The sequence below is a fragment of the Gadus morhua genome, chromosome 12, assembly GCF_902167405.1.
Source record: "Gadus morhua chromosome 12, gadMor3.0, whole genome shotgun sequence".
NCBI lineage: Eukaryota > Metazoa > Chordata > Actinopteri > Gadiformes > Gadidae > Gadus > Gadus morhua.
This window is the reverse complement of record NC_044059.1, coordinates 54943-66549: the sequence shown is the minus strand read 5'-3', so window position 1 is coordinate 66549 and position 11607 is coordinate 54943. Positions and strand designations below refer to the sequence as shown.

The 11607-nt window shown below is 48.0% G+C and overlaps 1 protein-coding gene across 1 annotated transcript; it reads right to left on the bottom strand.

The window, feature by feature from the left end:
* Nucleotides 1-501: 501 nt before the first annotated feature.
* Nucleotides 502-9571, bottom strand: rtca (RNA 3'-terminal phosphate cyclase). Its single transcript, XM_030372634.1, has 11 exons — nucleotides 9339-9571; nucleotides 8851-8951; nucleotides 8199-8342; nucleotides 7802-7925; nucleotides 7513-7571; nucleotides 7182-7323; nucleotides 6363-6484; nucleotides 4999-5057; nucleotides 2480-2574; nucleotides 2294-2398; nucleotides 502-905 (listed from the first exon to the last, which is right to left on the bottom strand). Exons 1-11 carry the CDS (start codon nucleotides 9381-9383, stop codon nucleotides 807-809), a joined length of 1095 nt encoding a protein of 364 aa, XP_030228494.1. The 5' UTR covers nucleotides 9384-9571; the 3' UTR covers nucleotides 502-806.
* Nucleotides 9572-11607: the final 2036 nt, after the last annotated feature.

Below are 11607 nucleotides of genomic sequence, written 5' to 3'. Positions count from 1 at the left end.
GGCCATCATTTCTTTATTTAAAATCCTTTTATTGATTTCATGTATATTCAAATTTTCTGAGATTTTGAATTTTGGGTTTTCGTAAACTGTAAGCCATAATCTTCAAAATTATAACAAATAAAGGCTTGGAATATCTCACTTTGCATGTAATGAGTCTACATAATGTATTAGTATGACCTTTTAAGTTGAATTACTGAAATAAATGAACTTTTGCACGATATTCTAATTTTCTGAGTATGACCTGTATATTAGAAGGCTCCTGTTGGAGTGAGTCCTACAGCCCTCCATACCAAGGGGTTAGTGAGTCCTACACCCCTCCATACCCAGGGGTTAGTGAGTCCTACACCCCTCCATACCCAGGGGTTAGTGAGTCCTACACCCCTCCATACCCAGGGGTTAGTGAGTCGTACATCAATCCATACCCAGGGGTTAGTGAGTCGTACATCAATCCATACCCAGGGGTGTGTGTGTGTGAGTTGAAAGCACTGATATACAACCACAATAAATCATGGATCACTTTATTATTGAGGAAAGCCCTGAGACTGAAGAAAACACACAGCAGCCAATAGCAAGTCCTAGTGTACTAGGGTTAGAGGTACAGTCCTAGGGTTAGGGGGTACAGTCCTAGGGTTAGGGGGTACAGTCCTACAAGTTAGTCCTATAGTCCTAGGGTGTGGAGTAAAGTACTACAGGTTAGTACTAGGGTACTAGGGTTAGGGGTACAGTACTAGGGTTAGGGGTACAGTACTACAGGTTGGTCCTGGGGTTAGGGGTTAGTACTACAGGTTAGTGCCAGGTTTAGAGTACTACAGGTGAGGGTTGGAGAGTCCTGCTCCTTGACATTCGATGATAAAGGTGGGGTTGTTGGTCTGATCGTCGTCTGACTGGGAGATTGTAAACTTGGCCTGAAAAATACAAATAAAAAAAATGCAGTCAGCAATTGTATTTACCTCACCTAGAGCTAGACCTACAGGTCTAGAGCCCACAGTCTAGACCTACAGGTAGAGCCCCCAGTCTAGACCTACAGGTAGAGCCCCCATTCTAGACCTACAGGTAGAGCCCCCATTCTAGACCTACAGGTAGAGCCCACAGTCTAGACCTACAGGTAGAGCCCCCAGTCTAGACCTACAGGTAGAGCCCCCAGTCTAGACCTACAGGTAGAGCCCCCAGTCTAGACCTACAGGTAGAGCCCAGTCTAGACCTACAGGTAGAGCCCCCAGTCTAGACCTACAGGTAGAGCCCCCAGTCTAGACCTACAGGTAGAGCCCCCAGTCTAGACCTACAGGTAGAGCCCCCAGTCTAGACCTACAGGTAGAGCCCACAGTCTAGACCTACAGGTAGAGCCCAGTCTAGACCTAGAGATAGAGCCCACAGTCTAGACCTACAGGTAGAGCCCACAGTCTAGACCTACAGGTAGAGCCCACAGTCTAGACCTACAGGTAGAGCCCCCAGTCTAGACCTACAGGTAGAGCCCCCAGTCTAGACCTACAGGTAGAGCCCCCAGTCTAGACCTACAGGTAGAGCCCCCAGTCTAGACCTACAGGTAGAGCCCCCAGTCTAGACCTACAGGTAGAGCCCCCAGTCTAGACCTACAGGTTGAGCCCCCAGTCTAGACCTACAGGTGAACCCCAGTCTAGACCTACAGGTAGAGCCCACAGTCTAGACCTACAGGTAGAGCCCACAGTCTAGACCTACAGGTAGAGCCCACAGTCTAGACCTACAGGTAGAGCCCACAGTCTAGACCTACAGGTAGAGCCCACAGTCTAGACCTACAGGTAGAGCCCACTGTCTAGACCTACAGGTAGAGCCCACTGTCTAGACCTACAGGTAGAGCCCACAGTCTACCAGTTTCATGGTGAGGTGCCCGAGTTAGCTGCTGCGCTACGTGGTGAGGTACCCGAGTTAGCTGCTCCGCTACGTGGTGAGGTACCCGAGTTAGCTGCTCCGCTACGTGGTGAGGTACCCGAGTTAGCTGCTCCGCTACGTGGTGAGGTACCCGAGTTAGCTGCTGCGCTACGTGGTGAGGTACCCGAGTTAGCTGCTCCGCTACGTGGTGAGGTACCCGAGTTAGCTGCTCCGCTACGTGGTGAGGTACCCGAGTTAGCTGCTCCGCTACGTGGTGAGGTACCCGAGTTAGCTGCTCCGCTACGTGGTGAGGTACCCGAGTTAGCTGCTCCGCTACGCGGTGAGGTACCTGAGTTAGCTGCTCCGCTACGTGGTGAGGTACCTGAGTTAGCTGCTCCGCTACGTGGTGAGGTACCTGAGTTAGCTGCTTCGCTACGTGGTGAGGTACCTGAGTTAGCTGCTCCGCTACGTGGATGGCGGTCTGGGTGTGCAGGGTCACGGGGCCGCAGCGTATCCGGGAGGTGCCGCTGGCCAAGGCCATGAAGATGATCAACTGAGCGTGAAGGAAACGTTACAATGAGTAAAACCTTGTGGAAAGCAGGGAAGGATTGTAGTAGGTTAGCTTGAGGGTTACCTGGTCTTGTAGAAACTCGTCTACACAGCCGTTATGTCGGAGGTTCCTCAACAACATCTCGGCAGCCTCGATGCCCACCTTGTCTGCGTACACTCCTGCATCACGGGACAGAGGTGGACTATGAGACCGTCCCCTAACCCAGAGGTGGACTATGAGACCGTCCTAACCCAGAGGTGGACTATGAGACCGTCCCCTAACCCAGAGGTGGACTATGAGACCGTCCCCTAACCCAGAGGTGGACTATGAGACCGTCCCCTAACCCAGAGGTGGACTATGAGACCGTCCCCTAACCCAGAGGTGGACTATGAGACCGTCCTAACCCAGAGGTGGACTATGAGACCGTCCCCTAACCCAGAGGTGGACTATGAGACCGTCCCCTAACCCAGAGGTGGACTATGAGACCGTCTCCTAACCCAGAGGTGGACTATGAGACCGTCCTAACCTAGAGGTGGACTATGAGACCGTCCCCTAACCCAGAGGTGGACTATGAGACCGTCCCCTAACCCAGAGGTGGACTATGAGACCGTCCTAACCCAGAGGTGGACTATGAGACCGTCCCCTAACCCAGAGGTGGACTATGAGACCGTCCCCTAACCCAGAGGTGGACTATGAGACCGTCCTAACCTAGAGGTGGACTATGAGACCGTCCCCTATCCCAGAGGTGGACTATGAGACCGTCCCCTAACCCAGAGGTGGACTATGAGACCGTCCTAACCCAGAGGTTGACTATGAGACCGTCCCCTAACCCAGAGGTGGACTATGAGACCGTCCCCTAACCCAGAGGTGGACTATGAGGCCGTCCCCTAACCCAGAGGTGGACTATGAGACCGGCCTAACCTAGAGGTGGACTATGAGACCGTCCCCTAACCCAGAGGTGGACTATGAGACCGTCTCCTAACCCAGAGGTGGACTATGAGACCGTCTCCTAACCCAGAGGTGGACTATGAGACCGTCCCCTAACCCAGAGGTGGACTATGAGACCGTCCCCTAACCCAGAGGTGGACTATGAGACCGTCTCCTAACCCAGAGGTGGACTATGAGACCGTCCCCTAACCCAGAGGTGGACTATGAGACCGTCCTAACCCAGAGGTGGACTATGAGACCGTCCCCTAACCCAGAGGTGGACTATGAGACCGTCCCCTAACCCAGAGGTGGACTATGAGACCGTCCTAACCCAGAGCTGGACTATGAGACCGTCCCCTAACCCAGAGGTGGATAATGAGACCGTCTCCTAACCCAGAGGTGGACTATGAGACCGTCTCCTAACCCAGAGGTGGACTATGAGACCGTCTCCTAACCCAGAGGTGGACTATGAGACCGTCCCCTAACCCAGAGGTGGACTATGAGACCGTCCTAACCTAGAGGTGGACTATGAGACCGTCCCCTAACCCAGAGGTGGACTACGAGACCGTCCTAACCTAGAGGTGGACTATGAGACCGTCCTAACCCAGAGGTGGACTATGAGACCGTCTCCTAACCCAGAGGTGGACTATGAGACCGTCTCCTAACCCAGAGGTGGACTATGAGACCGGCCTAACCCAGAGGTGGACTATGAGACCGGCCTAACCCAGAGGTGGACTATGAGACCGTCTCCTAACCTAGAGGTGGACTATGAGACCGTCTCCTAACCCAGAGGTGGACTATGAGACCGTCTCCTAACCCAGAGGTGGACTATGAGACCGTCTTCTAACCCAGAGGTGGACTATGAGACCGTCTCCTAACCCAGAGATGGACTATGAGACCGTCCCCTATCCCAGAGGTGGACTATGAGACCGGCCTAACCCAGAGGTGGACTATGAGACCGTCTCCTAACCCAGAGGTGGACTATGAGACCGTCTTCTAACCCAGAGGTGGACTATGAGACCGTCTCCTAACCCAGAGGTGGACTATGAGACCGTCCCCTATCCCAGAGGTGGACTATGAGACCGGCCTAACCCAGAGGTGGACTATGAGACCGGCCTAACCCAGAGGTGGACTATGAGACCGGCCTAACCCAGAGGTGGACTATGAGACCGGCCTAACCCAGAGGTGGACTATGAGACCGTCTCCTAACCTAGAGGTGGACTATGAGACCGTCTCCTAACCCAGAGGTGGACTATGAGACCGTCTCCTAACCCAGAGGTGGACTATGAGACCGTCCCCTAACCCAGAGGTGGACTACGAGACCGTCTCCTAACCCTAAGCCTATATGCACTGAGCTAGGATAAGACGCTAAACCATGCCAAGTACTATCTTTAAGGACCAGGAAGTACAAACATACAGGTTAGTCATCAAGTACACTCCTAGGGGTAGGGGTACAGTACAGGGGGTACAGTCCTAGGGTTAGGGGTACAGTCCTAGGGGTAGGGGTACCCGTAGGGGTACAGTACAGGGGGTACAGTCCTAGGGTTAGGGGTACAGTCCTAGGGGTAGTCACAGGGTTAGGGGTACAGTCACAGGGTTAGGGGTACAGTCACAGGGGTACAGTCCTAGGGTTAGGGGTACAGTACAAGGGTTAGTTCCGTGTGAAATCGTCTCACCTTTCTTTCCAAGAGATGAACCTGCGAACACACAGCCGGTGGAGGACTCTGCGATGATTCTGGAGGACAGAATGATAAGGGAACGCTCTTTAAGGGGTTATCCATGACAGTAATGTTAAGGAAACGCTCTTTAAGGGGTTATCCATGACAGTAATGTTAAGGAAACGCTCTTTAAAGAGGTTATCCACGACAGTAATGTTAAGGGAACGCTCTTTAAGGGGTTATCCACGACAGTAATGATAAGGGAACGCTCTTTAAAGGGTTATCCACGACAGTAATGTTAAGGGAACGCTCTTTAAGGGGTTATCCACGACACTAATGTTAAGGGAACGCTCTTTAAGGGGTTATCCACGACAGTAATGATAAGGGAACGCTCTTTAAGGGGTTATCCACGACAGTAATGATAAGGGAACGCTCTTTAAGGGGTTATCCACGACAGAAATGTTAAGGGAACGCTCTTTAAGGGGTTATCCACGACAGTAATGATAAGGGAACGCTCTTTAAGGGGTTATCCACGACAGAAATGTTAAGGGAACGCTCTTTAAGGGGTTATCCACGACAGTAATGATAAGGGAACGCTCTTTAAGGGTTTATCCACGACAGTAATGTTAAGGGAACGCTCTTTAAGGGGTTATCCACGACAGTAATGATAAGGGAACGCTCTTTAAGGGGTTATCCACGTCAGTAATGATAAGGGAACGCTCTTTAAGGGGTTATCCACGACAGTAATGTTAAGGGAACGCTCTTTAAGGGGTTATCCACGACAGTAATGTTAAGGGAACGCTCTTTAAGGGGTTATCCACGACAGTAATGATAAGGGAACGCTCTTTAAGGGGTTATCCACGACAGTAATGTTAAGGGAACGCTCTTTAAGAGGTTATCCACGACAGTAATGTTAAGGGAACGCTCTTTAAGGGGTTATCCACGACACTAATGTTAAGGGAACGCTCTTTAAGGGGTTATCCACGACAGTAATGTTAAGGGAACGCTCTTTAAGGGGTTATCCACGACACTAATGTTAAGGGAACGCTCTTTAAGGGGTTATCCACGACAGTAATGTTAAGGGAACGCTCTTTAAGGGGTTATCCAAGTACCGTTCCTCAAGTGTTACTAGTTAACATGATCAGAGTTACTAGTTTACATGTTCAGACAATGACTAGTCAAGTAAAGGTGAAGGTTTAGTCAAGCTAGATAACATGTTCAGACTAGTGACTAGTGACGTTATTGTGATGGGTCAGTCGAGCTAGATAACATGTTCAGACTAGTGACTAGTGACGTTATTGTGATGGGTCAGTCGAGCTAGATAACATGTTCAGACTAGTGACTAGTGACGTTATTGTGATGGGTCAGTCGAGCCAGTTTACATGATGCCGTTTCCGTTCCCACAGGCCTGGTCCTTCTCCTGCAGTGAGGGGATGCTGATGTAGAGGTCTTTGATCTCCCTCCTTATGGTCCGCACTGCTGCGGTGGACATGTCCTTAGCCAGCTGCAACACAACATGGCCGCCAGCGTCAGGGTACACACAACATGGCCGCCAGCCTCAGGGTACACACAACATGGCCGCCAGCGTCAGGGTACACACAACATGGCCGCCAGCCTCAGGGTATACACAGCATGGCCGCCAGCTTCAGGGTACAAACAGCATGGCCGCCAGCGTCAGGCTACACACAACATAGGTTGTAACATTAGGGTTAGCGTTACCTAACAGGTTGTATCATTAGCGTTACCTTATAGGTTGTAGCATTAGGGTTAGCGTTACCTTACAGGTTGTAGCGTTACCTTACAGGTTGTAGCGTTACCTTACAGGTTGTAGCGTTACCTTACAGGTTGTAGCGTTACCTTACAGGTTGTAGCGTTACCTTACAGGTTGTAGCGTTACCTTACAGGTTGTAGCGTTGCCTTACAGGTTGTAGCGTTACCTTACAGGTTGTAGCGTTAGCGTTACCTTGCAGGTTGTAGCGTTACCTTGCAGGTTGTAGCGTTACCTTGCAGGTTGTAGCGTTACCTTGCAGGTTGTAGCGTTACCTTACAGGTTGTAGCGTTACCTTACAGGTTGTAGTGTTACCTTACAGGTTGTAGCGTTACCTTACAGGTTGTAGCGTTAGCGTTACCTTGCAGGTTGTAGCGTTACCTTGCAGGTTGTAGCGTTAGCGTTACCTTATAGGTTGTAGCGTTAGCGTTACCTTATAGGGTAGCACCCCAGCCACGAAGGCCCGCCCATAGATCTTGGTGATGGTGCCTCTCTCCGTCATGGTGACGGGACTCAGCTGTTTGATGGGGTTGACCGTCACCACCACCTCTCCTCCGCCTTTAGGGTAGTAGCCCCTGTGGAGGTTAGGGTTAGGGTCACACACAGCTGGAACATCTGGGAGCACGCAGGGCTTAGAATACGAGTGAACACAAGTTATACAAACTCACAGCTCCTGAAGACAAGGGAATACCAAACGGCTAAGTGCAAGGCAGTATAAAGTGCAATTTGGAACCTTTAATAATGTGGACCCCATCTTGATTTACCTCATTTTAACGTCACAATCAAAATGGACGCCGAACTTCTCCAGGGTTGGCTTGAAGACCTAAAAAAAAGATATGAATTAATGGATGAATTGTAGTCTACAGACAGCCTGGTCCACACACAGCCTGGTCCACACACAGCCTGGTCCACACACAGCGTGGTCCACACACAGCGTGGTCCACACACAGCCTGGTCCACAGACAGCCTGGTCCACAGACAGCCTGGTCCACAGACAGCCTGGTCCACAGACAGCGTGGTCCACAGACAGCGTGGTCCACAGACAGCCGTTACCTTCACAGTGTAGTCAATCTGAGGAGCCATCTCTGCGTTGGTCCCTCCCTTCAGACAGAGCTGTGTCGAGGCGTCGGTGAACAAGGCACAGGGGAGTGACGCCTGGAGCAGCAGCCCCACACTCCTAAAGACAGACCACTCGTTAGGACTGGTTGGGATAACCTACTGACCCACTAGTCTAGTGGACTACAGGAATAAAGCGACTTACCCAGCTAGTAAACTAGAGTAATGTTTCTACTGCCCTAAAAGTCTGGTTAACTAGAGTAATGTTTAAACATACCCAGCATTCTGGTTAACTACAGTAAACAAGAGAAATGTATGAGTTAACTAGAGTAAAGTTTGGACTGACCCGGCGGTCTGGTTAACTAGAGTAAACTCGAGCAATGATTCCACTAACCCTGCAGTCTGGGGGTCTGCGAGGTGGTCCCCAGAGGTGATCTTTCCCGGGTTCAGGGTTATCTCTGTGGAGCCGATGGCTGCTCCATCAAGACTTCCGGCACAAATGTCTCGAAGCAGCTGCAGGCCACAAAGGTGCTGCGGCCTGGAGGGAACAGATACAGTCGGTTCGTTACAATCTGATTCAGTCTGTGTTCATACACCAGAATACATCCTAGCCCTAACCCTCTCTGGTCCCATCGGTTAACACCGTCTACTACAGCTAGCCTTGGTCTTAATTTGGGTTAACCAAGTTACCTTAGTCATAGAGTTAGGATGACCTGGTCTTAACTAGGGTTAACTGGTCTTAACTAGGGTTAACCAATTTATCTTAGCCATAGTTAGGATGACCTGGTCTTAACTAGGGTTAACCAAGTTACCTTAGTCCTAGAGCTAGGGTTGACTGGTTTTAACTAGGATTAACTGATTTTATCTAGGGTTAACTGGTCTTAACTACCGTTGACTAGGTTACCTCAGTCCTTCAGTTAGGGTTAACGGACTCCTGGAGTTAGGTTAACTGTCTTAACTAGGATACCTCAATACGGGATTAAGGTTTAACTTGGGTTTACTAGGTTACCGGAGTCCTGGGGTTAGGGTTAACTAGTCTTAACTACCTGAGTCCTGGAGTGGTTCGGCCGGCTCGGATCTTGCTGATCTTGATGGCGGTTCCAGTGATGCAGCTCAGCGCCGCGGAAACCCTTAGGATCTGTCCGCCCTGGAAACCAATTCTAACGCCTTAGTTTATACAAGAGAGTGCTCGATAACGAGTTAGTTTAAACTGCAGAAGGGGTCAATAACAAGTTAGTTTATACTGGCGAAGAGCTCGATAACGAGTTAGTTTATACTGGAGAAGAGCTCGATAACGCGTTAGTTTATACAGGAGAATGGCTCGATAACGCGTACATCATTATTATATATCTACTATATTACTAAGATGTACAATTGACTGAGAGCAAACAGCGTACACATGTTTCATGGGTTATAGATATGTTCATATCTAGTTTATCAATATGATGTACAATGAGAACACACGGGGTACTTCATGGGTTACAGAAATATATACGGGGGTACTTTATATATATATTTCTCCGGATCTACTCACTCCCTCCATCACACTACCGTCCACCTCCAGAGTTGTCGAGTCCATTCTGCTGCTGGGGAGTTTTAAAGTATAGCAACTATCGTAATATTACTAATATCGATCTATTTTCACTAATAAGACCAGATGTGTGTAAGCTAGAGAATGAGAGTGTTTTTATTTCTTCTTCTCCGGACTAGTTTCACGCTAGAGCCTTATCGCCCCCTGCTGGTCCGGTGTTGTGTCGAGTCCGAAATTACCCGAAGAGCGAAGGAAGCGCGCGTACACAAAAAGCTCGCCCACGAGCTGCTGTGCTCGTACCACAGAGGCACTTTGGAGAGAGCTAAGGTTCAAAACTGACTTTCTTTAGCGAGTTTTATCTGAAGATGTTGTATTGTAAATTTCTATCAATAAAAAATATTATTTTTGTGAGTGACTTTTCATTTTGAATGTTATGGACTTTTGGAAGGAAGTGTGCTCATTCATAATACTGTCAGATACTGTTCCCCCTCTGTTCCATAGGAAAGGAGGCTCACACATCTTTCAAATGCACACTGCTGACTTCTTTCCCCACAACAGATAAGTGCTGTGATTTTCAGGCTGATATCACTAAATTTGACCATTTAGAACAGGGGGAACGCATCCTGACAGTAATATTCCAAGCTGTCAGGATGCGCTCCCCCTGTTCTAAATGGTCAAATTTAGTGATATCAGCCTGAAAATCACAGCACTTATCTATTGTGGGGAAAGAAGTCAGCAGTGTGAATTTGAAAGATGTGTGAGCCTCCTTTCCTATGGAACAGAGGGGGAACAGTATCTGACAGTATTATGAATGAGCACACTTCCTTCCAAAAGTCCATAACAATCAAAATGAAAAGTCTCTCACAAAAATAATATTTTTTATTGATAGAAATCTACAATACAACATCTTCAGATAAAACTCGCTAAAGAAAGTCAGTTTTGAACCTTAGCTCTCTCCAAAGTGCCTCTGTGGTACGAGCACAGCAGCTCTTGGGCGAGTTTTTTGTGTACGCGCGCTTCCTTCGCTCTTCGGGTAATTTCGGACGGGGGCGGGGACTAGGGGAAACACATCTCGACGGGGAAACCGATCTCGACACAACACCGGACTGGTTTCCCAGCAGAGCCTTTACGCCCCCTGCTGGCCTGAAGGGAGATCATTGTATATAGGCAAGGCAAGGCAAGGCAACTTTATTTATATAGCACTTTTCATACACAAGGCAGACTCAAAGTGCTTCACATATAAACATTGTTATACAATAAAATAAAATAATAGATAAGTAAAAGAAAACATATGCAAAGAAATGAGTAAAATAGAAAGTGCAATGTATTTAAGATCAGATCAACAGTCTCTCTGGTATCCGCGTCGGAACGCCAAACCGACCTAAAAGGAACTTGGTACTTTCTCTGGGACTCCAACCCGGATTCTAGTAACCCTTATCCTTTCTCTCTGGTATCAGATCATGTATCTTTCTGGTAAAAATAGAAAATTAAATTGAAAGTTAAAAAGGCTTTTTAGTAAGTAAAATTGAATGTATTTAAGAGAAAATTAAATTGAAAGTTACAAAGGCTTTTTAGTAAGTAAAATTGAAAGTGCAATGTATTTAAGATCAGATCAACAGTCTCTCTGGAACCCAAGTCGGGACTACAACCCGACCTAAAGGACAGTATTCTAGGACTCTAACCCAGCTTCTAGGACTCTAGCCCAGACCAAAGGCCTTATTCAACAAAACTCAGGACTCTAACCCTTATACAAACAAACTCAGGACTCTAACCCTTATACAAATACAAACTCAGGACTCTAACCCTTATACAACCTTTCTCTCTGGTATCAGATCATGTATTTTTCTGGTAAAAATAGAAAATAAAGGGAAAGTGAAAAAGGCATTTTAGTAAAATAAAGGTAAAGTATTTAAGATTTAGCAGAAAGCTAAAGCAAACATAAAAGTCTTCAATCTTGTTTTAAAGGTGCTCAGAGTTGGGGCAAGTCTTAGTTTATTCCAGCTATTTGTTGCATAGTAACTAAATCCTGCTTTCCCATGTTTCGTGTTTACTCTGGGGATAATTAACAGATTGGTCTCAGAAGATCTTAGTGTTCTAGAAGGCTTATGTAGTGGAAGCATATCAGTTAAATATTTTGGGCCTAAACCATGTAGGGATTTATAGGTTAGCAACATGATTTTAAAATCAATTCTCTGACCTACAGGAAGCCAATGTAACGATTTAAGAATTGGTGTAATATGTTCAAATTTTTTGGTCTTTGTTAAAACTCTAG